Source organism: Nicotiana tabacum, chromosome 22, assembly GCF_000715075.1.
Source record: "Nicotiana tabacum cultivar K326 chromosome 22, ASM71507v2, whole genome shotgun sequence".
Lineage (NCBI taxonomy): Eukaryota > Viridiplantae > Streptophyta > Magnoliopsida > Solanales > Solanaceae > Nicotiana > Nicotiana tabacum.
The window spans coordinates 85,487,675-85,514,434 of record NC_134101.1 but is presented as its reverse complement, the minus strand read 5'-3'; the positions used below and the strand labels follow the sequence as shown (position 1 = coordinate 85,514,434).

Sequence of the window (26,760 nt, the reverse complement as noted above, 5' to 3'; positions counted from 1 at the left end):
GATATTTACACTGCCATGTATATAACTTAAATCTTTTGCTTTTTACGAAGCTACGTATAACTGTACTCGACGAATTTTCAGAAATATGTACCTATATTACTTGCTTGCCAGGAAAATTATTAGTCGTGTAATTTGCACTCATTGACTTAAAATTAGATAAAATATTAATAATTTTAGAGGGGGATGCAGCCTTATAATACCGGATTCATCCGAATTCAATACTTTCGATAGTAAAATTCATTAAAATTATAGTAATAAATAATAGTTCTGCACCCATAATTTAAAAATATAATAAGTGTTATGAATAGAATTCTATTTAGAGTGAATGTCTATCTTGCAGAGAGTTTTACTTTGTGGCTAAGTCATTTTTCCCCTATAAATAGAGGGGTATTACCCCATTGTAAATCATCCCAAAATTCAATAAGAATTCTCTCTCTTTCTCTGCAATATTGTTCTTCTACTTTTATTGTTTTATTACACGTTATCAGCACGAACTCTAATCAACTGAGTTCCACCCGTCTACAAATATGTCCTACTTAAGAAAAGCTGATGAAAGAAAATTTCTAAATGGATCCAATTGGCACTGTTGAGAGTATAGCAGAGATTAGTACGTTTTCTTTAGAGCTATCAATATACTGGAGTGATTTCAAAAGAATTTGTCATACATACGTTTCTTTATGGGCAAAACCCATAATACATTAATTAGTGGCTTATTTAATACTCAAGTTATAATTTGAGTATTAAGGAATAATAAGTTACAGAAACTTAATAAGATAAATAATAGTTCAACTGTAAAAGTCAATTTTCTTATATCAATATCCTTTACATTATAACTTTGGCATACACTAATTGCATTGATTATTTGGGAAGCAAATATGGATATCTAACATCGCAAACTTGGATCAAAGTTCAATTGTAAAAATATTTGTTTAATTGATTCATGTACGACACATACAATATTCAAAGAGAAGAAATATTTCTCTCATTTAAATATGTGTAAGGCAGAGGTTGCTATAATTTCTGGTAGTAGTAAATTAATTGAAGGCTCTGGAAGAGCTACTATAATAACACCCAATTGCCAACTGCACAGACTCAGCTTTCTGGGGGCAAATTAGCACCGCCCACTGTGTTTTCACACTGCCACAACAATTACTCAACACACACACTCTAGAAACCCTTCACCTCAAAAGATCTTGTTTTATCGATTTTTTCAGGTAAATTTTCAATTTATTTCTGGGTTTTATTCATATTTGTTTTTTTCAGGTAAAGTTTTAGGTTTAATCTGTGGGTTTTATGCATATTTTGTATTTATTAGGCTTAATTTATCGATTTGGGTATCATTATGCTGAACTAGATCTGCCGTTTTGTTTAGATTTTCCGTTCTTCATATTTGTCTCTTAAAGTACAGATTTGAAAACTTTGACCACCTGATTGCTTTGAATCTGAAATGATTGAGCCGTTCAAGACTAGTGCTTATTGTTATTGTTAGTCTTTCTATGTTTCACTCCGATTTTTAAGGTATTACTCATTCCATATAGTAAGCAAGGAATTGACTCTTGTCCCCACTACACCTTTTTCTTCTGCTGTATTCTTAAAAACTTAAATCTACTTAATTTCATCAACGCTTCTCCTCTTTTGCTTCATTCATATATTTCCCATTTCTTGATTTTTATCCAAAGTCCAGAAGTTTTTCCATATTGGGTCTTGAAAGTTCAGATTTTTTCCCAATATTGGGTTATTGTTCTTTTTCATTTTGGGTCTTGAATCTTTTAGCCAATCTGGGTAGGAATTTCCCATTTCTTGGTTTTGCTCCAAAGTTCAAATCTTTGCCATATTGGGTCTTGAAAAGTTCAATTTTTTTCATTTGGGTGTCACCAGTGGTAGCGGTGACAGCCCTTTTTGGTTTTCGGGTCGTGGTATTTTCTGTGTTTTAAGGGAAATTCTCGAAGTTGTGGAGACAAGTTGGAAGCACGAGCACTAGCAAAGGAGAGCAACCAGGACGAGCGTCCGCAACGGGCGGTGGGAAGCGGTGCGTGAGTGTACAACTACATCAAGTACAACAAATCAATACAGGTTTGGTTCTCGGGAGTTGGTACCTCCTTTTCTACTGTTTCCCTTTTGGTGTTAGCTAAATTGATGTTACTTTGGTTCACAATTGTTCAATCATTCTACTATTGTACTTGTAGTCACTTGTTTCCTTCTACTTTGATTCGTTGTGCACTAGTGAGTCTTCTTGAGATTTGTCGTAGGTGTAGTGGCTGCAATCTAGGATGATAGATTAAGGGCATGCCCTCGGGTGGGACAGAGTGTGGGGCCGAGGTCAGGGTGTGGTACGGGAGGTAGGGGAGGTAGGGGTGGCAAGGGAGCCTATAGGTTGAAAATCGGGTCATGGAACATAGGTTCGCTTACGAGTAAGTCTATAGAGTTGGCGAAGATACTTCAGAAGAGGAAGATTAATATAGCGTGTGTCCAGGAGACTAGGTGGGTTGGATCGAGGGCGAAAAACGTGGATGGGTATAAGTTATGGTACTCTGGAGTCCTGAGGGGTAAGAATGGAGTGGGTATCCTGGTAGATAACCATCTTAGAGAGTCGGTGGTAGAGGTCAGGCGGATGAATGATAGACTAATGACTATTAAATTGGTGGTGGGTAAGTGCACTTTAAATGTCGTTAGCGCGTACGCACCGCAAGTAGGCCTGGATGAGGAGATTAAAAGGAGTTTTTGGGAGGGGTTGGATGACATCGTTCGTAGTATTCCGCCTTCGGAGAGATTATTCGTAGGAGGAGATTTCAATGGTCATATTGGGTCGTCGGCAGTTGGTTATACTGAGGTGCATGGCGACTATGGTGTCGAGGAGCAGAACGGAGGGGCACTTCGCTGTTGGACTTTGCCAGAGGCATTCGATCTAGTGATTGCGAACTCAAGTTTTCCGAAGTGGGATGAGTATTTGGTTACTTATAGAAGTTCGGCGGCGAAGACTCAGATTGACTATCTCCTCCTCAGGAGATGCGACAGAAGGTTGTGTGAGGATTGCAAAGTTATCCTAGGTGAGACCCTAGCAACGCAACACAGGCTTTTGGTGATGGACATTGGTATTAGGATAAAGAGGAAGAAGAGGTCAGTACGAGGCCGTACTAGGATTAGGTGGGGCGCCTTGACTAAGGATAAAGCTCAGGAGTTGGAAGAAAGGTTATCAGCAATGGCGGCTTGGAGAAGTAGTGGGGACGCAAATACTATATGATCGACGACGGCTGATTGTATAAGGAAGGCGGCGAGAGAGGTGTCAGGGATATCTTCGGGCCGCACCGGTGGCCACAAAGGAGACTGGTGGTGGAATGTAGTTGTCCAAGATAAAGTGGAAGCGAAGAAGGCGGCTTACCTGCGGTTCGTAGGGAGCTCTGGAGAGGAGGAGAGGAGAGCGAACAGTGAGAGATATAAGGTAGCTAGGAGGGAGGCGAAGATGGCAGTAATGGAGGCTAAGACGGCAGCTTATGCTCGTCTGTATGAGGAACTAGGGAACAAAGAAGGGGAGAAGAAGTTATTCCGACTAGCTAAGGTGAGAGAGAGGTCGGCTCAGGATCTGGACCAAGTGAGGTGCATAAAAGATGATGATGGCAAAGTTTTGATGGGGGATGACCAGATTAAGAGGAGATGGCAGACCTACTTTCATAAACTTCTAAATGAAGAAGGGGATCAAGATATTGTGCTAGGTGAATTGAGGAGTGCCAACAACCCACATGAACTAAGTTATGGTGGGGACATTGAGGTAGATGAGGTCATGGAGGCAATTCGTAAGATGAGGAGGGGCAGAGCTACTGGGCCAGACGAAATTCCGGTTGAACTTTGGAGGTGTATGGGTAGAGCAGGCTTGGAATGGCTTACTGGGTTGTTTAATATTATATTCAAGACTAATAAGATGCCTGAAGAGTGGAGGTGGAGTACAATGGTTCCGCTGTATAAGAACAAAGGTGATGTTCAGAGCTGTAACAACTATAGGGGTATCAAATTACTGAGTCACACCATGAAAGTCTGGGAGAGAGTAGTAGAAATAAGAGTGTGAAGGACGATGTCTATTTCAGATAACCAGTTCGGGTTCATGCCAGGGCGATCTACCACAGAAGCTATCCACCTTATTAGGAGGATGATGGAACAATATAGGGATAATAAGAAGGATCTCCACATGGTGTTTATTGATATAGAGAAAACGTACGACAGGGTTCCTAGGGAGGTCCTATGGAGATGCCTAGAGGTTAAAGAGGTCCCAGTTGACTACATTAGGGTGATTAAAGATATGTATGATGGAGCTAAGACTCGAATTAGGACAGTAGGAGGCGACTCCGACCATTTTCCGGTTGTTACGGGATTGCATCAAGGGTCTGCGTTCAGCCCTTTCCTATTGCCCTGGTGATGGATGCCATAACACATCATATTCAAGGGGAGGTGTGATGATGCATGTTATTTACTGATGACATAGTCCTAATTGACGATACACGACGTAGCGTCAACGAGAGGCTAGAAGTTTGGAGACATACCCTTGAGTCTAAAGGTTTCAGGCTGAGCAGGACGAAGACGGAATACCTCGAGTGCAAATTTGGGGCCGAGCCGACGGAAGCAGGAGTGGAAGTGAGGCTCGACTCTCAAGTCATCCCTAAGAGGGGTAGTTTCAAGTACCTTGGGTCAGTTATTCAGGGGACCGGGAAGATCGACAAGGATGTCACACATCGTATAGGGGTAGGGTGGATGAAGTGGAGGTTAGCAACGGGAGTCTTGTGTGACAAGAAAGTGCCACAGTTACTAAAAGGTAAGTTTTACAGAGCAGTGGTTAGGCCTGCTATGTTATATGGGACCGAGTGTTGGCCGGTTAAAAATTCACACATCCAGAAGATGAAAGTAACAAAGATGAGGATGATGAGGTGGATGTGCGGGCATACAAGGATGGACAATATTAGGAATGAAGTTATTCGAGATAAGGTGGGCGTGGCCCCCATGGAGGACAAGATGCGGGAAGCAAGACTCAGATGGTTCGGACACATTCGGAGGAGGAGCACTGATGCGCTAGTGAGGAGGTGTGAGCGACTGGCTGTGGTGGGCATGAGGAGAGGTAGAGGGAGACCTAAGAAGTATTGGGGGAGGTGATTAGGCAGGACCTAACACGACTTAGGATTTCTGAGGACATGGCCCTTGACAGGGAATTGTGGAGGTCGAGCATTAAGGTTGTAGGTTAGGGGGAAGTCTGTGAGTATTACTACAACGCACTAGAGTAACATTATCCATTTAGGAGTTAGTCTTAGGAGGCTACTGATCGGCTACGGATGTAGGGCTTGTGTCGGTTGGATATTAGTATACCTTACATCCTTTTCTCCATCCTTTTTTGTATTTCCTATATTTCTTATATTGTTGTTATTCTGTTATTTTATATTATGTATTTTATGTTATTTATTGTGACTCTATTAATAGTACTAATATATTGTCTCTTTGTTGCTCTCTTGAGCCGAGGGTCTCCTGGAAACAGCCTCTCTGCCCTTCGGGGTAGGGGTAAGGTCTGCATACATACTACCCTCCCCAGACCCCATTGGTGGGATTATACTGGGATGTTGTTGTTGTTGGAAGAGCTACTATAACTCTGCCTAAGGGAACAATACTTATCATAGAGAATGCACTGTTCTCCTCCAAGTCCAAGAGGAACTTGTCGAGTTTTAAAGATATCCGTCGAAATGTATATCATATTGAGACAATAGATGAGAATAATCTTGAATATCTCATCATTACCAAGAATGTCTCTGGCCAAAAGAGGGTTATTGAGAAGTTCCCATCTTTATCTTGTGGCCTGTATTGGACAAGAATTAGTACAATTGAGGCACATTCTATTGTAAACCAAATGGTTACTGATTCCAATACTTTTGTACTTTGGCATGATCGATTGGGACACCCTGAATCGATTATGATGAGACAAATTATAGAAAACTTAAATGGGCATCCATTAAAGAATTTAAAGATTCTTTTAAATGATGAATTTTCTTGCACTTGTTGTCATCAAGGCAAGTTAATTGTTAGACCATCACCAACAAAGGTTGGAATTGAGTCCCCTACGTTTTTGGAACATATACAAGGGGACATTTATGGACATATTCACCCACAGTGGGTCGTTTAGATATTTTATGGTTTTAATAGATGCATCTTCTAGATAGTACCATGTGTGCCTATTGTCATCTCACAACCTCGCGTTTGCAAAATTAATGGCACAAATAATTCGATTACGGGCACAATTTCCCGATAATCCAGAGTTTTCATCCTAAGCATTTAATGATTATTGCTTATCAATTGGGATAAAAGTGGAACATCCTGTAGCTCATGTTCACACTCAAAATGGTCTTGCATAGTCTTTAATTAAACGTCTGCAATTGATAGCAAGACCGTTACTCATGAAAATGAGGCTGCCCACTTCTGTTTGGGGTCATGCCATTTTGCATGCAGCAATGCTAGTTTGTCTCAGACCGACAAATTATCATAAATATTCCCCGTTGCAACTAGTTTTGGGTCATGAACCTAATATATCCCATTTAAGAATTTTTGGATGCACAGTATATGTGCCTGTAGCACCGCCATATCGCACCAAAATGGGTCTGCAAAGAAGGTTAGGAATATATGTTGGATTTGAATCGCCCTCCATTATTCACTACCTAGAAGCATTGACGGGGGATTTGTTTATTGCACGATTTGCAGATTGTCGATTCGATGAGACACTTTTCCCAAAATTAGGGGGAGAAGTTGGTGAAACCAAACAGGAAATTTTGTGGAAAAATCCATCATTATTTCATCTTGATCCACGTGCCTCTATTTGTGAAAAAGAGGTGCAAAAGATTATCCATTTGCAAAGAATCGCAAATCAAATGCCAGACGCATTTACGGATTTGAAAAGGATAACAAAATCACATATCCCTGCAGAGAATGTTCCAATCAGTATTGATGTCCCTGTTGGACAATCTTCTAGTATCATAGCTAATGAGTCAAACGCACGCCTAAAACGTGGCAGACCATTAGGTTCCAAAGATCGAAATCCTAGAAAAAGGAAAATAAATTATCAAAATGACACTACGAAAGAACCTCATGAAGAAATCCACGATTTAATAAATTCTAAGATTCATGAGGAATCCACTAAGCCCGAGGCTCAAGAAAATAAGGAACTATCAATAAATCCAATCGATATTGAGACAAATTTGAATCGAGTGGATATAGTGGTGGATTATGTCTTTGCATATAATGTTGCATCTACTATTATGCAAGAAAGTGAGGATCTTGAATCCTCAATCTGTTGGAGAATGTCGAAAAAGACTTGATTGGCCAAAATGGCAAGAAGCAATCCAATCAGAGTTGAATTCACTTGCAAAACGTAAAGTTTTTGGGCCTGTAGTCCAAACACCTAATGGTGTTAAGCCTGTTGGTTATAAATGGGTCTTTGTACGCAAGAGAAATGAGAAAAACGAGGTACAAAGATATAAGGCACGCCTTGTTGCACAAGGATTTTCACAAAGGCCTGGTGTCGATTATGAAGAGATATATTCACTCGTTATGGATGCTATAACTTTCCGTTATCTCATTAGTTTTGCTGTGCATGAAAAGCTTGACATGCATTTAATGAATGTGGTTACCGCCTAGCTTTATGGCTCACTTGATAATGAGATATACATGAAAATTTCCGATGGATTTAAAATGCCAAACGCACATAATTCAAAGTCCCGGGAAATATTTTCAATCAAATTGCAAAGATCGTTGTATGGTCTAAAGCAATCATGACGAATGTAGTATAATCGTCTTAGTGAGTATTTATTAAAGGAAGTCTATATAAATGATGCCATTTGCCCATGTATTTTTATAAAGAAAACAACATCGGAATTTGTTGTACTTGCCGTATATGTTGATGACATAAACCTTATTGGAACTCCTATAGAACTCCAAAAGGCAATTGATTATTTAAAGAAGGAATTCGAGATGAAAGATCTCGGAAAGACAAAATTATGTCTTGGTTTGCAAATTGAACATTTGGCAAACGGAATTTTGTTCATCAATCTGCCTACATAGAAAAGGTATTGAAACTGTTTTACATAGATGGAGCACATCCATTAAGTACTCCGATGGTTGTTCGATCACTTGATGTGAATAAGGATCTATTCCGACCTCAAGAAGAGAATGGAGAGCTACTTGGTCCTGAAGTACCATATCTTAGTGCAATTTGCACTAATGTATCTTGCTAATACTACAAGGCCTGACATAACTTTTTCAGTTAATGTCTTAGCAAGATATAGCTCTGCTCTTACAAGGAGACATTGGAATGGAATCAAACACATATTGCGGTATCTAAAAGGGACTACCGATATGGGCTTATTTTATGGCAATAATTGCAATTCCGATCTTGTTGGTTATGCTGATGCTGGGTATTTATCTGACCCACACAAGGCTCGGTCTCAAACAGGTTATGTATTTACCTGTGGAGGCACTGCCATATCTTGGCGATCGACTAAGCAATCAATTGTGACTACTTCATCTAATCATGCTGAGATAATTGCTATTCATGAAGCAAGTCGAGAGTGTGTGTGATTGAGGTCTATAATACATCTTATTCAAGACAAATGTGGTTTGAAATGTGACAAGTTACCCACAATTTTGTATGAAGATAATGCAGCATGCATAGCTCAATTGAAGGGAGGATTCATAAAAGGAGATAGAACAAAGCACATTTCACCAAAGTTATTTTTCACACATGATCTTCAAAAGAATGGTGATATCAATGTGCAACAGATTCGTTCAAGTGATAATATGGCTGATTTGTTCACAAAATCTTTACCAACGTCAACCTTCAAGAAGCTAGTGTACAAGATCGGGATGCGAAGGCTCAAAAATGTGAATTGGTGCTCTCATCAGGGGAAGTTAATGCGCGTTGTACTCTTTTTCCCTTACAAGGTTTTGTCCCACTGGGTTTCCTTGCAAGGTGTTTTAACGAGGCAACCAAAAGGCGTATTGTTAGATATGTGTACTCTTTTTCCTTTTCTAGAATTTTTTTTTCTTATTGGGTTTTATTTTAGTTAAGGTTTTAACGAGGCACATTACTTATTAAGTAGACATTCAAGGGGGAGTGTTATGAATATAATTCTATTTAGAGTGAATATCTATCTTGTAGAGAGTTTTATTTTGTGGCTAAGTCATTTTTTCCCTATAAATAGAGGGGTCTTACCCCATTGTAAATCATCCCAAAATTCAATAAGAATTCTCTCTCTTTCTCTGCACTATTGTTCTTCTACTTTTATTGTTTTATTACAATAGGTTCAATGTTAAGAGTTTTAAAGATTAAAATTATATGTGTTTAGATTTTGAATCCCCTCTAAATGATCTAATGTGCTGTCGATTATTACGGGTAACAATTATCCACGTTCTTTAACTTGTTTCCTTTTGTTTCTTAAGAGAACTGCCCCTCTCCTTTTTTAGCTGCCCAGATTGAATTCCTCCGGAAACAACTAAGAAACATGGGTCTTTCTCTACTTATTCACGAAAATGGCACTCTGTTCTTGCAAAAGGAGAGAAACGTCAAAATGACTTAATTAGTATATATTTAAGAGGCATTTTGGCATTGTTTTATTCACCTGCATTTGCAAGAACAGTGAATATATATGCTACTTATATATCAGTGGTGAGGGAAAAGAACCTGAGAATAGTAGCCTTTTGTGATTTCGGAAATGGTGTCTGTCAAATAGCTGAAAAAACCCATTAATACAACCAATCTGCTTCTGCACTTGACTATTTTCGGAAGATACTATTCTTCCAGACATTTCTCAAAGCCTGCAAATTAACGAAACGACATTAGTGTTAGACACTGCAACTTCCGTTTGGTGAAAACTCATTGCATGCATTCATTTATTAGTTGCATGTCCCAAGAGGTAGCTAGTGGCGGATACAGAATTAATTTAGATTGTTGTGGTAGTTGAAGTAGCGAAGCCAAGAATTTTAATTCCAATAGGGGATTCAAAAAAATGCAAAAATGCTATACTGGAGATTCAAATTTGTGCATTTAAACTCTAGATTCTGTACCGCAAAATCATGGTTGAATCCGTAACAGCATGACGAAGTTGAGGAAACTCACCACAAGTGATCAGCTAGAGAAATGAGGGCAACAAGAAAGATTAAGGCACAGTGATTTGGTACAAGGAGTGAACAGGGGTTGAAGTGGTATAAGGATTATGTGAATTTATAAGAATGGAAAAAAAATTGCAGCCACAGTCTGTAAGTTAGGAGGCAAATCTCCTGACCCAAGAAAAGATGTTTTAACTGTTTTTCCGATCCACAAAAGAGTAGAATGTTTATTCTACCTGCGAAAAGCTGTTTTTAGAGAAGAGAGTAGCCAGAGAGAGAGAGGGAGTGGGAAATTCTTGCTTGCACTTGCAATATATATATATATATATGTACACACAAAAAAGAGGAATAAATTAAATGAGTTTAAATGAGAGAAAAGAGAGGCAGAGTAAATTTAGACTTTATGAGTTCGGGATGCTATTGAACTTATTGACTCTTTGAGTTCCTAGATTCAAAACTTAATATTGTTCATATTTACGTAAATTTTTTAACACATACAAATTTTGAACAAAAGTACCCGGTTCAGCTAAACACATAACTAGGGGCGGCTCAAGGACATGTGTAACCTAAAGCCAAAGTTTAATATCAATCCTAAATTTTTACAAGAAAGTTATAATATATGTTTTTATTGAAAACATATTCTCTCAGCTTTTTGAGATGTAAGGTTATTTTGTTAGCCAAATCTTTACTTTATGTACATATCTAAAAGGTTTCTTTTCTTTTTTATGAAAAATTCTATTTTTGTACTGAAAATATTAAAATACTATTTTTTAAATACCTATATGAGTACTTATAAAATATAGATTATTTCTAAAAAATAGGACCTTCCCTAATTGGCGGCCTAAGGCACAAGCCTTACAAGTGAATAAATTGGTTGCACATAATTTATCCGATTTTTTGGGCATGTATCCTTAATTAACTTTGGTTTGTATGGTAAGAGTACAACGCATAATATGTGAGTCAAGTGTACGAGTTCGAAGAGCACGGACCAAAACTTTGATATTTAAGCAAGGCAAAATAAATAGTTTATCCATTAACATCGAAGCGAAATCCCTGTTACACATCTCTCTTTCACGGGAAATCTTTTACACACTCAATCTTTCAAAAGTGTGTCTAAGACACACCACTTTTGTGCTTGACCAATTTTTCACATAACATGAAAGTCACACCCTAATAAGGTCGTGACATGTGTCATTGACTTTAAAAAGGAAAAAAATATATTAGAAAATTAAAATTAAAACCCATCTTTTTCATCTTTTCATTTTCTATCTTAAGCACCATTATTGCTACCACTATGGTTGTTTGTAAGAAAGTTTCCAACAACACCAAAATTCAACCACACTACCAAAAATAATCGAGCAACAAATTGAATTCAATAACCCAATAATCAACAAGACCCAATTGAATTTTCAAGCTTTTTTCGATACCCCAATAATGATGGATTATAGATTTTTTCAACAAACCTTCAATACTACTGTTCAAGCTTTTAAATCTATCACAAATAAATCGTTTTTACAATATTTGGAGAATAAACCAATAATATCCGCTCAATTTTAGATCTAAAATTGATATGTTCTTTCAAAAATTCTATTTGGGAAAGAAAATGAGGGGGGGGGGGGTGGTGAGGAAGAAGAATAGAGGGAGGGTGAGGGGTTGGTGTAGGGATGGGAGACCAAAAATGGGATTTTTTCCGGATTTTTCGTACTTTTTTTGTGTGTAAACACGCAAGTGCTATCTAGTCAAAAGTAGTGTGTCTTAGACACCCTTTTAAAATGTTAAGTATATAAAAATAATTCCGTAAAAAAAAAATATATAACAAAAATTTCGCTGCAAGGTTGATAGATAAATTATGTATTTTACTTTAAACAAAGAAGACTTTAAGGACGAGCTCATTATCCATAGAGTTTAAGAAAAATTTTTGGGAGAATGTGTTGGGAAAAGAAAAAGAAAGGATTAGATCAGACTGTTTATGTGTAGGGATAGGACAAGTGGGTGATATATTATACACTTTCCATATGGACAAAAATAATGAGTGGGAGAAGAGTCTTAGGTGTGGACATATATATGTCACCTCACTACTAGTAATTCATGTATGCATGTGGAGTTTGTCAGGTAGATATTAAGAAAATGCATATACAATATACATATAGTGAATATACTATGACAATGCTTGCCCAGGAATCTATAAAGTCCTTTCAGTCTCACTTCACCTCTGCCAAATTTGACTTCATTACCCTCTGCAATGGACCATTTTATTTTGTTTCTTATACAAATAGTTGTATGCGGTATTTTTTTTTTATCTCACAGTTTTATGGATCCAGATTTTTGTAGACCCAAAAGTGTAAGATTGGAGTCCACAAATTTGTGGGACAAAAAGAAGCCTCACACAACAAATGTAAGTTGTGTGAAACACACAATAAAACTTCCCCTATGCTATTAAGAAGATGGCAATGACAGATAAATCTATCAAATTCATGTTGTTTACTTTTAGGATTTAACTTATATGCAATCACGGCGCGAGAATTTTAATAATACTATTCGTGTAATTTAATTAGGTATAGTAGGCTACGTTAATCGTTATCATATTAAGATTTGTTACGAATAATTACATATTGTTGTAGATTAACCTTAAAATGATAGCATAAGAGACTATTTGTATTTTCAAGCTGTAAGTATACAAAACCACTCTAGGGATACAACACTTAGTGGCGGAGGCACATTTGTCTAAGGATAATCAGTTGCATCCCCTTTGCTAGATATTTATTTAGGTGAAAGTGTAGTGTTAGAAGGAGTTAAAAAATATATTAAGTTTTGAGTCCGAATTCTAAGTGTAACATTTTAGATTGGAATCCAATAATATTTAAATTTTGCATCCGCCCCCGATTTGTTAGTAAAAAGGCTTCTATAGCCTCTATATGCTCCACCATTTGGCTAGTGGTGTCTGTTTTGCATCTTTGTGAAATTGTTATGTGTCCCTGCCATGATTATCCCTTTGTCGTTAAATGGGTGTAGTAGTCTTGATTAGAATAATTTGATCCATTATGATTTTGATCCGTACAAGTACACCTTTGATTGGGGCATTTCATAGAGAATTTGATGGATCATGTTGTTTCTATTATCACTATCAGCAGTCGTATTAGTCTAAAATGATTGTGAGGACCCTCTCAGGATATTTCTTAGTTTTATTCTAATATAATTATTTGATATTCGGAACTCAATAGCTTTAGTTCAGATTCACGTCACGCATGATTCATTAGAGGGTAGTGGTTTCCTTTCAAGAGTTATTCTATATATTTAGTTAAAAAAGAAATCATATTCGTCGATTCACATCCCTTGATTGTTGGATATTTCATAGTTGGATGTTATAGTTTCCAAAGTTCTTTTGTTTTCAAACACTAAAACTAAATGGCTGGTATAATCCCTTATAGCTATCAAATAAAGTGAACACAAATTTATAATTTCAGGTTGAGGAACTTTAAAAATTTAAATTCGTGTACTAACAACATAATTATGAAGTAATTTTAAATATAAAAGTTATATTTTTTCTAAAAGTTATAAAATCTTGATATGTAAAAAGTATCTTTCAGTATTAATTGTATCTATTTTATTTTGTCTATTTACTTATAGGTAAATATAGTCAAAATATTGATCCTATATAAAACTTAATGATGTAATATATGTTGGAATGAATATGACAAGTCATTGAGCATAATGTAGCTATTATTCTTTTTGAAAAAAATAATTATCATTAATCTAGTTATATAAGAATTAAAAATTTAATATGATTAAAGAGCTTAATAAACGCTTCTCTCTACTTTCTCTCTCTAGAGCACATTAGTGAATTACCGTGCTCAGCCATCGGAATGGCCAGAGGAAGGCCGGCGAAGAAGCAAAACAACAAGGCATCGGTGGTCATTGAAGCCATTGCTAAAAGGATTGGAGTAAGAGCAACATGCAGCGACGGTGAAGCTTTAGAAGAGGTGACAGAATGGCCAATTTTACCAAATCGGAGAAGTGGACCTAACACACCACTTTCCGGTGCAATTACGAGCGGAATTATGTAGATAAGTAACAACCAGACAAAAGGAACTCCCCAATCCATGGTGCATGTACATGCATGTAAAAATCAGCTTCAAAAGGAACTGATAGAATAAGGAGATGACAAGGAGAAGGAAGTGCAACAGATAGAGGAGGAACCACAAGCTAAAAGGCCGGAGAACACGACATGGGCTAATCTAGTGGAAAATAATCGATTTGGACTACGAGGTATGAATCTCAGCTTTGTAGCTCCAATTATTCAAAATGGGGAAACAATTGTGGAATTAGCAAAAAATGAAGTGGAAAAGGAAACAGAGAAATGGCGGAATGCTTTGATACTGTATGTTGTAGGTAATACACCTATGATTGGAGCTCTGGAGAGATTCGTTGCAATCCAATGGAATTTTGTAGCTAAGCAATGATATTTTACCATAATGAGGGGTATTTTGTGATAAAATTCAATAATATGGAGGGTGGAGATGCTATTCTGTATTCTGGACCTCATACAATTGGAAACAAACCTATAATCACAAAAATTTGGACGCCAGAATTTAATTTCAAAGATGAGATCCTGAAAACTATTCCAATATGGGCCACTTTGCCAAATCTCCCTTTAAATTGCTGGAGTGCAGATTCATTGAGTAAAATTGGGAGTAGACTAGGGGTTCCATTGTATGCTGATGAGTGCACGACTAAAATGTAAAGAATATCATATGCTAGAATTCTTATTGAAATGGATGTAACAGTCCCATTACCTAAACCTATTAAGGTGCATGGCCCAAACGGCAGAAAATTCAGTCAAAAAGTGGAGTATATATGGAAGCCAGAGTATTGTGGTAAATGTTTGATGATTGGTCATTGTTGCAATGAGACAAGTCAGCAGGAAAATGTTAAAGCAATGAAGATAAATGTGCAGAAGAAAGTATGGCAAGTAAAAGAGGCAGCAGGGCAAAAACAGAAAAAAAGTGAAAGACCAAGAGATTTCAACAAATGCTGAAAGCCATGTAGTAGCAAAAAACAATGAAGGATGGAAGGCAGTTAAAGAAAAATCAGCAGCAAAGTCAATACATGTGTCAGATGAAAGTAGGATGAGCATAACAAATAGTTTTAATGTGCTTAATAAGCAGAATGAGCTTGACCATCAATATGATCAAGGTAGAGTAGTTGAGAGAGGTCAAATTAGTAGGGGCGAGAATGCAGGGATTGTGCAGAATCTATTCAAACAACAATAAAGTTAGTAGCCTGGAATATAAGAGGTCTTAATATATCTTCAAGCAAAAGGAGTTATGTAGATTTATTAGTATAAATAAAATTAGCATTATGGCTATATTTGAACATAGAACAAATGAAGAAAAAGGGAAGCAGATTATGAAGAAAGTTGCAGCAGGCTGAAAATATGTCACAAACTATGATGAGAATGGAAAAGTAGGATATGAGTAATGTGGGATCCAAACAACATTCAGTTCAGTGAATTGTGGAAAAGTAGTTAGTTGATACATGGGAAGGTGACTGTTGGTGCAGGCAAAATACAATTCTATTTCACAGCAGTGTATGGGCTTCACACTTGAGGATAGGAAAGCATTATGGCAGGAGCTAGAAGGTGTCAAAAATAGAGTTGATGGGGCTTGGATAGCAATGGGGGATTATATTGCAGTACTGGGAATTGAAGATAGGAAAAGTGATAACCTAGTGCAAGAAGTAGAAATAAGGAATTTTAGGGAGTTCATGCTTAATAATAACATGAATGAACTAAAATACATAGGAAAGAAGTTCACATGGACAAATAATCATGTGTGGAGTAAAATTGATAGAGCTATTGTCAATGCAGAATGGATGACAACAATGAAGTAATTGGAAGTACTTGTGATGGAACCATTTATATCTGATCACATACTCTTGTTCCTTCATCTTGAGGAAGCAGGAAAGGAAGGTCCTAAGCCATATAGATTCTATAACTATGTTGCTGAGCTGCCAAAATTTCTAATAATGGTGAAACGAACATGGAATACAACTACTAAAGGGCAAAGAATGAAAGGAGTGTGGCAGAAACTTAAAGCAGTAAAGCAAGAAATGAAAAAGATGCACACAGAAGAGTTCAAAAAAGTTAGAGAGTCAGTCCAATTAATAAGGAGACAATTTCAGGAGATACAAGAGCAAATGCATGATCCAAGTCATCAAACAAGTTTGGCTGATATAGAGAAGGAACTATGAGGCAAACCGGAGAAATGGGCAATGATAGAGGAGAGCATAATGAGGCAAAAGTCAAGATCAAAATGGTTGAAACTGGGGGACTCAAATAGTGCCTGCTTCTATGCATGCTTGAAAAATAGGACCTCTATGAATCATATCAAATTCCTTGTAGCTCAGGATGGTAAGCTATTGCAGAATGATCAAGAGGTGCAGCAGGAAATTGTGGGGTTCTACAAGAAATTATTAGGGGATGCAGCAGAACAAATGCTAGTGATTAATCCAACAATAATGAAGAATGGAGCAATATTGACAAAAGAACAACAACTGAAGTTAATAGAACCAATCACCACAGAGGAGATATGTAATATTGTGCAAAATATAGATGATAATAAAGCCCCGGGTTGTGATGGTTTTAATGCTTGTTTCTTTAAGAAAGCATAGCCAATTGTAGGAGAAGAAATAATCAAAGCAACAAAATAGTTCTTTGATTCTGGTGAGAGTTATAAGCCTATAAATTGCACTGATCCCAAAAGTTAAAAATACAAGTTCAATCAAAGAGTATATGCCTATATCTTGTTGTACCGTTCTATACAAGATAATATCAAAGGTGATCACTACAAGGTTGCAAAAGTTTATGGATAATCTCATTGGTATAAGTCAGGCTACTTTTGTACCAGGCAGAGTTATTTCTGATAATATCATCCTAAGCCATGAATTGGTGAAGGGCTATGGAAGGAAGGGTATTACTCCAAGGTGCATGATCAAATTAGATATGCAAAAGCCCTATGATTCATTAGAATGGGGTTTCTTAAAGTAGATATTGATAGCAATGAACTTTCCTGCAAGATTTGTGGAATGGATCATGAATTGTCTGTGTACTATCTTATCTTCTATTCTGATTAATGGCACTCCTACTTATCCTTTTCCAGATAGCAAAGGATTCAGACAAGGGGATCCACTGTCTCCTTACTTGTTTGTTCTAGCGATGGACTATCTCAGTAGATTACTCAAAACTCTGAAGAACCAGCCAGATTTTAACTACCAACCAAGATGTGAAAGGTTGAAAATTATTCAGTTGGGATTTGCTGATGATCTATTGTTATTCTGTAGGGGTGATGAAGTATCTATCCACATGTTATATAACTGCTTCATGGAATTCTCAAGGGTGTCAGGTCTGAATGCAAATAAGAGTAATAGTTTCATATATTTTGGTGGTGAAAATCTATCAGTGCAGCAAAATGTCATGGATGAACTGGGGTTTTCAAAAGGAGAGATGCCTATAAGGTATCTGGGAGTTCCATTGAGCACAAAAACGATGCCAGTTATTCAATTTCAACAATTGCTAGACAGGATGCTTGGTAGAATAACATATTGGGCTGCCAAATTCCTCTCATATGCTGGCAGAATACAGTTAATCAAAAGTGTGCTGCTATCAATCCAAATATATTGGTCTCAAATATTTGTATTCCCAAAGAAGGTAATCCATCTCATAGAAGCTATATACAGGAAATTCCTATGGTCTGGGGGAGTTGAGGTGACAAAAAAAGCTCTAGTGGCATGGGATAAACTATGTCAACCAAAAGCAAGTGGGGGCTGTAATCTCCTAAATGTTGAGTTGTGGAATAAAGCTGCAATATGTAAGCTGCTATGGAACTTAGAGTATGGATTCAGCTATGGAACTTAGAGTATGGATTCATACTTATTATGGAAAAAGAAAGCCTGTAAAACACATGAAACTAAGCAAGCTTCATGGTTGGTACAGAAGATCTTGAAGGCTAAACAATACATGATAGAAGCTGGGGTCAACTTGGATGAGGTACTTGAAAATGAGCACATAACCATCAACTATATATACAAGAAGCTAAAGCAGGATCACCAGAAGATGCCTTGGAGGAAGCTGGTATGTAACAATGGAGGTATGCCAAAGTGGATCTTTATTCTGTATGTGGCTATACTGGGCAAGTTGGCTACAAGAGATAGATTAGTAAGATGGGGAATAACAAATGAGCTACTATGCCCTATGTGCAATGTAGAAAAGGAAAGCATGGAACACTTATTTTTCAAGTGTACATATACAACAACAATATGGGAGAAACTACTACAGTGGATGAATGTTAAGAGACAACCGATGGAATGGAGTCAAGGAATAGAATGGGCATGCAACAACGTTCGAGGCAGATCAGCAAATGCAGAAATTTACAGAATAGTATTAGCAAGCTGTGTCTATTATATATGGCAGGAGAGTAATCATAGAATCTTCGGAGCTCAACTGAGGCCAACAGGAGCACTGATGAAGCAGATTATACAAATGGTTTGTGGAAGGGGCTATATGCTGTCAAGATTAAGAAGAAGATTAGAAGAGTTAATTTCTACCCATAATGAATTTTGATTTGTTAATTCATAGTTAGTAGGTAGAATAGAAGTATAGGAGAAACTAATTCTGGGAAGATGTCCAGAATTAGTATTTATTTTTGAGCTGTAATTTTCGTACTTGGTAATAAAATATGATAGTTACCATTTTTTTTTAATATGATTGATATAAAAGAATATACCAAAGCTAATATCATCAGAAAATATACTAAATTGCGTATAAGTGAACAATTTAAGTTTGATTTCTAAATGGAGTGAAATTAAGTTACATTTACAAAATATAACTAATTTTTATTAACTTTCTATCTTACATATGTAATTTCTCACATGTATATTATAATGATGAATCTTAATTAGAGTATGTTGCATAAGTGATATTAGTTTGTAAATATGATAATTAGCAAAAGGTGCATGTTTTGACTATATTTACGTCTCATATCTGATGTAATTTGCGAAAGATTTGCATGATTATGAGATAAAAAATATGTCATTACGTGTTTTTATTGTGTAGGAATGTGTTAATGGAATTTGATTAAAGGAGGATAATTTGGCGCGAATAAAAGTGAAGAAGCAAGAAAATAACAGAAGTTGAGGCTAATCAGGAGGTCGGGTGTCACGGGAGAGGTGCACGAGCCAGGGGAATCAACTTTGGCACACAGTAACTTGAAGCCTGTCACACAGACGAGTGTGAGAAAAGAAGAGGAAAAGGAAATTATGGCCTCGTCCAAGGGTCTCGCGTCGCTCGAGAGCCAAACGCGCGTCCAATAATTTCTGCCGAAGTTGGATTGGTTCGGATGACATCCTACCTGCCTAGATCATATATAAATCCAAAGAAACATCCTTGAAAGGGTTAGACAATACTTTCGGAGGCAAGGGACGCAAGATGAAAACTTCGAAGACGAGTTTTTACTCTTTCTTCATATTTTTCATGATTGGTTATGAATTTTAGTAGTGTACTTTCGTATACTATTATGACTAGCTAATTTTTTTATTCTAGGATTTGACAAAATCATTTGTAGAACAAATTCTTGGCTACGTTTGGATACAATTGAACCCTTTGATTTTTTATTTATTCAACCACATGTTTATCTTAAGTAATTGAAGGTGCACTAGATTAATAGTATCTGTGAGCATGTGATTTTTGCCCTAAATATGATTATTCCCAAAATCCCAAACAAAATAATTTTTCTTTATTTTCTTTACAATTTTTGTGCATTTTTGTGTCATTTTCCGATAATTGTGGCATTCTATTTGCGCATTTTAATTCTATGAAGTACGAAAATATGCATTTTTACATTTAGGTTTTAGTATCAATTAAGGGTTAATTTGTTTTAAAATAAAACATGAAAATCACAAAAATTAGTTCACTTTCGCATTTTAATGATTTTTATTATGAATTTGTCGTGAAATAGTTTTTAAACAATTCTAGGCATTAGTCAGTTTTAGTTTTTGAAGTATATTAGGACTTTACTTCAATTGTTGCAATTCTATAAAATCAGAAAATAATTACAAAATTGCAAAATGGAAAATAATTAGATAAAATGAAATAAAAAAAAAAAACAAGAAAGGAAATTAAAGTGAGAAGCAAGGGGCTGGCCAAGTTTGGGCCAAATCAAAGAAATATTTCAGGCCCAAACGCCTTAACCCGTTGCAATCAGTCCAGCCCAAACCCCCAACCCGGTCCGCCCCCCTGTTAAATGAAACGGTGTCGTTTCAAGGCCTTTGGATCAGGACCGTTGGATCTCATCAATCCAACGGTCCGGAACTAACGAGGTTCCCAGTATATAAATGTCCAAACCGTCCCCCCCACCCCCCATTTCCATCGTCTTCTTCACCCTACCCCTTCTCCCCTAACCCTAATCCGCGCCGCCCTAAAAATCCTTGCCGGCGATGAACGTGAACTACACCGTTCACCCTGAAATTAACACCATGGGTTCCCCTCACCCTCCTCTTGCTACTACACTCGGTGGTTTGCCTCGAATAAGGCCGGAACTCTTCGAATCTTGATTTGAAGTTTTCCGGCCAGTTGATAGTTTGTTCAACTCGGTCCAAATTCACACCCTACAACCCCCAACCCTTCCTCAACACCAATCTGTGGTTGTTTCCTTTCAAATCACCCTGAAACGACCCAAATATTAGATCTAAGAATCACGGCCCAAACCCTAAAATCAAATCCTTTTGGTTTCGAACCGTAGCACCCTTAACCATGTGTTCTCGTGCAAGAACACATGGTTAGGGATGCTACGCGTCAAAAATCTGAAAGGATTCGTATATTCATGACTGGCCGGAGCCCTTTTCTGCATTTGTGAGTTTTTCTGTTCTTTCTTTTACTGCTTCTTTTACTCGCGTGATTAAAATATTACTTGTAGTCATTGTTTCATTATTGTCCTGTTAATTTTTGGTTTAACTGTGTTAGTTTAGGTTCTGTTAATTTTTGTTGATTCTGAGTTTGTTAGTTGGTTGAATGATTATAATTTCATAGATTAATAATTAGTTTAAGTTCTTTTAATGTTAATCATGGTAGCTTAAGCACAGTTTATTTTCGTTTAGCTTATTTGAGTTGGTTAGTTGGACATAATTGGGTTAGTCAGTCTGATTAGCTGGTTTCTGATTGTTAAGTGATTAATTTTAGTTGGTTTCTGATTGTTAGTTAATTGATTTAGTTAGTTTCAGACTGGGTTAAGGTATTGGGTTTAGTTATTAAGGATAAGGGTAAGGTCAGTGATTCTGAGAGGCTTTCAGGGATAATCTGGGTATGGAAAAGGGTAGTTCTGATAGGAATAGTAATATCAAGGCATAGGGAAGGACAGTATGGGTAGAGGAATGCTCTAGGACCTTCTAGAATGGGTTTCAAGTGTAAATTTTAATAAGTACACTGCAGTTACTTGTTTATCAAGATAAGAATGGAGGGACCAAAGTGAAAATAGAGAGGGACTAACTAGAAAAATCAGAACTTAGTTTATTCTTTGGGGTTTGCCTATAAAAGGGCATTAGATGCCTTGGAAAAGGGGGCTCCCAGATTTTCTTCCTTGAGCCTTAAGTTTTAATTTGAGCATTCATTCCTTCTTTATTTTAGTTGGCATTTCAATTCTAAGTTATTCAAAAAATAAAACATCAAATATGGAAATCTGAAACAGTTTCAGAGTTTCATTATTAGTGTTGAGTTTCAGCTTTGAGGGACAGGGGTATGTTAGACTGATCTGTGGAAATTGGCTTGTATTTCTGATTTTCGAAGTAATCTGTCTGTGTTTCTGTGGTATCACATTGCTGGGTTGTTGCTGCTGTTGTTCAAAATACTTGAATCCTCACCTTTTCTCTATTTCATATTCCAATTTCCAGGTACATTTCCCTGAATCTCAATGATGTATGTTGAAGTTGAAATGAAGTGTTCCAAGGCTTGTTATACAATTGAAAGTAGCCTGTGTCTTTGATGATAGTAGTAGTGTACTCACCTGTTATGTAATTGGCAGAATGTGTATAATTAAACTTGTTCATTAGGGTAGATTACATGTTGAATGTTACATGGTTTAGAACTGTTTAATTGGACATTTGGGTATTCAGATTCTTGTGTATAGTCCGGGGTGGAGTTCGTTGAAATTAAGCATTTCATGTTTATACCATTATCATTTTCTGTTTGGTTAAGTTTCACGGTATGCTGAAATCAAATCTGCAAAAGTTGCAATTAATTTAGAGTTCAACGCGCTTGATTGTCTTAATTTTGGGTCTAAGATGAATTGAGCACAGCTTCATGCTGGGCCAATTTTGGGCCTGGCTAATTTGCAGTCGGCCCAGATTGTGGCTAGATAAGAAATTGAAATAAGACCCAAGGATTCAATCCCTGGGCTATGCGAATGCAAGCCCAGTTTTGGGCCTGTTTTTGCCTAACGCCGATATGCTTTAAGGGGATGTGTCCGCAGCCTTGGCCTGGTGGGGCTTTGTGAGCTCAGGGCCCATTCGTTTGGTATTTTTGTGCAGATTTTCAACTTCAAATTCAACAAATTGTAGGCTAGAATCCTCAAGTAGTTAATAACACAATTATTCTATTGTGTAGGCTAGGAAATGGTGTTTAGCGAATTTCACTGCCTTTCCCAAAATAACAATACGTTAGAATCTTTAAGCACGCTCTTAATAAAGTTACCTTCTTAAACTCGGGTGCGCATTGATGCGACCCAAATCCAAATCTCGATGAAGCCAAGATGTGTCGACAACCGCGGGTGCATTGATTGCGATGTGGTTCGAAACATGTTTTCGCGACATCGTAATTCTTATAAAAAATAATTAATGATAGAAAAGAGCTTTACAAATTGATGTGGGCCTTACCGCACAAAATGAATAAATGTGGGGCCCTTAGTAAGTAATTATCGACATGATTAGAATTGGGATGACCGTTTAGCGAACTTCACGGGTTTTCCCCAAAGTAACTCTATGTTAGTATCTTTAGGTACGATTTAATTAAATAACCCTCTTAAAATTTGGGTGCGCATTGATGCGACTCAAATCCAAATCTCGGCGAAGTCGAAACGTGTTGATAACTACGGGTGCATTGATTGTGATGTAGCTTGAAATACGTTTTCACAACGTCGCAATTCTGCTAAAATAAATAACAATAGAAGCGGTTTACAAATAAAAAGCACATAAGTTAACATGTATTAAAATCAGATAAAATCAAATACAACAGTTAAGCGACCGTGCTAGAACCACGGAATCCGGGAATGCCTAACACCTTCTCCCGGGTTAACAGAATTCCTTACCCGAATTTCTGGTTCGCGGACTGTAATAGAGTCATATTTTTCCTCGGTTCGGGATTAAACCGGTGACTTGGGACACCATTAATCTCCCAAGTGGCGACTCTGAATAATTAATAATTAAATCCTGTTCCGATTGTCCTTTAATTGGAAAAACTCCTTTACGCCCTTCCGGGGGTGTAGGTAGGTACAAAAAGGAGGTGTGACAGCTCTGGCGACTCTGCTGGGGATCGAACCCAGAATCTCTGGTTCTGGGTTCAGAATTCGAGCTTAGATAAATTGTTGTATTTGGTTGTATCTGATTTTCCTACATGTTTTGTGCTAAATGTTACCGCTTTGATATTATCTGAACTGTATATAAACTGTGCCGACACCCTTCTCTCTTCACCTCCGGGGATGTGCTTACTGGTTGAGACTCCCTATTCTATTAGTGTCATACCTTGAAATAAGAAAGAGGTCGGACAAGTTACGAAGCCGAATGGCCTTTTGGTTCCCGGTAAGTTGCCCCCTCCTCGACTCGAGTTGTCCGCTCGGGTACACAGTCTAGTACACTGACCCAGGTTTTGAATATAGAATAACGTGACTTCATGCCGGATCCCTAGTAGGAACGCTTATTTGCATCACGTTGCATTTGACTTAGGGGACTCAACACAGGGGTTGGGTCCGTCTAGGACTAGCAACCTGAAATGAAAAGACCATTCTGATGCATCCTACTTGCTCTGTACATATATTTGTTTCGAACTTGCATGTTGACCGGTTTCTGAATCTCGGGAATGTTGGAAAATTGAAGAAAAAAGAAGAGAGAAGAGAGCAAAATAAAATATCAGTTAGGGAGTTAATTGATTATTTTAGAAAAATCAATGACCAATTACTGGCGAAACTCTACTGAAATTTTGAAAAAAAAGGAAAATGTGTTATTTTGTTTTACTAAAAAAAAGCAGCAAAGAAAAAGACGGTCGTTTATTTTGAAAAGTGTCTGGCGAAAAAAATCTTTTATTCTTAGTTTGGAAAAATAGGTTGTTGAAAGGGAAAAAATGAAAAAGAAAAAAAAAGTCTGTTATTGTCAGCTTGAAAATGGGTTGTTTTATTTGTTGAAAAGAAAAAGTGATTGTCTTGTTTCTAAAAATAGTTTTTATTCATGAATAAAAATCAAAAGAGTCATGTTTTGAAATGGTTCGGATAATTTACCCGAACTACGCATGGTTTGATTCTCATAGGGTGTGAGATACGTAGGCAACCCTCATCAGGTCCAACCTCCCCTTTGCAAAAATAACCAAAAATATCAATTTTAATTTTTGTCACAAATAAACCAGGTGGTGCGTTTTGGTCAAAAATAGCCAAATGTTCCCAAACGGGACGCCGGAAGGCTGACTTTGCATAAACAACCACCTTTGGTCGTATTTTGATTTTTGACCCTCACAGCCTTAAAATTTTCGCCCTCGAGGCATTGAAAGGCCGTGTCGCAATATCGGGTCTTCTATCTAAAAAAAAAGAAAATTTTAGAATTGAGAGTTGAGTTCTTCATGTGAAATATAGGGGTAATTTTGAGTCAATAATATAGATAGTTTTTTCGGAGTTAAATAAAAGTTTTTCTTTTCTTGCTTAAACGCTTTAATAAATGTGCAGGATGAGCACGATGATAAATGAACCTTTTTCAATAATGACCAAAATTCCTTTTGAGCTGCAATTGTGGTGGAATGATTTGGGTAACGAAGGGCAAGACGAAGTGAGAAAATATTTGAAAGACCTTCCGGATTTATTAAACATTCAGCTTCGGGGGGATATCATCAGGGCACTAGTCGCCCATTGGGATGCGGCACATAATGTGTTTCATTTTTCAGACTTCAAACTCACCCCGACATTGGAAGAAATAGCGGGGTACATTGGAAGTGACCAAGCTCCATTGAGATTCAAATACTTGATTGCTCCTAGGGCCATTACCATACACCGATTCCTAGATTCCTTGAAAATACCCCGAACAGTTCATCATCCAGATTTTGCAAAGGGTTTCTGCAGCTTCCGCTTCATGTATGATAGATATGTCCATGTGGGCGGGCTCAATAATCCAGACTTTAAGCTGTGCAGCAGAAATAGCCGACAAAAATGGGAGGACCACAGACGAGTGACATTTATGATAGCTTTTTTGGGTCTCGTAATATTCCCAAGGAAAGATGGCAATATTGATTTGAAAATAGCAGGCATCGTCAGTACCTTGCAAACCATGGGGAAAAGCACTTTAGCACCTATGATTGTGGTTGATATCTTCAGAGCTCTCACTGCGTGCAAATCTGGGGGCAATTTTTTTGAGGGATGTAACTTATTGTTACAGATGTGGATGATTGAGCATTTGTGCCCGCGCTCTCAGATATTGAGTTATGGTTCGGCTGAGAAAACTTGTATAGGGGAATTTTGTACGAGAATCAAAGGGGCTAGTCTACCTGAAGGAGTCACGGCTTGGGCATTATTATTTCGGAACCTCAAAGCTAGCCAGATACAGTGGGTGCTTGGATGGTTGTCTGTCGAGGAAGTCATATATATGCCAGTAGCCCGACCGCATTTTTTGTTAATGGGACTCAAAAGCATACAACCTTATGCACCATATCGGGTTCTGAGGCAACTCGGTAGATATCAAGTAATACCGAGAGATGAAGATTTGAGTACCCAAGTGGTCGAAATTAGTCCTGAAGGTCGATTTCCCGAGGAAGAGGTTCGTCAAATTTGGAGTGAGTGTCAATATCTGATGGCAAACACTTGTGTGTCTGATAGGGTCAAAGGGGAAATTGCTCCAGGGTATCACGAATGGTTCAAAGGTGATGTGGCATATGGGAGACCGGCTAAAAGACCTCATCTCGAAGATTTCGTTAAGTCATCCCAAGAGCAGTGGGATTGGTTAGCAAAGGAACAAAGCTATCGAGTTGAGATTAGTAAATTAAAGCAACAAGTCGAGAGTCTGAAATTCGAGAACAATGTACAGGTCGCCGCGGATCAAGGTGAAAAGAATAGACTAGCCAAAGAAAATGAAGCGCTTAGGGCCCAGATCCGATAGTTGAAGATAACCATTAATAAGCAACCCAGGAGCCGGTCCGATGAACAATTGGTAAAAAGATTGGAAAGCGAAGTTAGAGAACGGCGAGATGAGTTAGGGAAATCTGAAGGGGCCATGGCAAAACTTAAGGCCTAGTGGGAGACAAGAACCGAGGAGCGCCACCAATACTTGAATCAGTTGAAAAGGGACCATGAGAAAATTGTTGCCAATTTAAAGAGAAAAGTGGTTGCCCTTGAGGGTAAAGCGGTT

The 26,760-nt window shown here is 37.6% G+C and overlaps 1 protein-coding gene and 1 long non-coding RNA gene across 2 annotated transcripts in view; one reads left to right on the top strand and one right to left on the bottom strand.

Moving 5' to 3' along the window:
• The window catches only part of LOC107799483 (protein LONGIFOLIA 1-like), a 28,898-nt gene extending 9,673 nt beyond the window's left edge, over positions 1-19,225 (bottom strand). The window contains exon 1 of the mRNA XM_075244535.1: positions 9,698-19,225. Within this exon, the coding sequence (XP_075100636.1) occupies positions 9,698-9,821 (124 nt within the window). The 5' untranslated portion in view covers positions 9,822-19,225. The remainder of the gene's footprint in view (positions 1-9,697) is intronic.
• LOC142176562 (uncharacterized) lies at positions 848-19,818 on the top strand. The gene is made up of 2 exons (XR_012705231.1): positions 848-2,073; positions 19,232-19,818. It is a non-coding gene; the product is annotated as an uncharacterized LOC142176562 (long non-coding RNA).
• Positions 19,819-26,760: the final 6,942 nt, after the last annotated feature.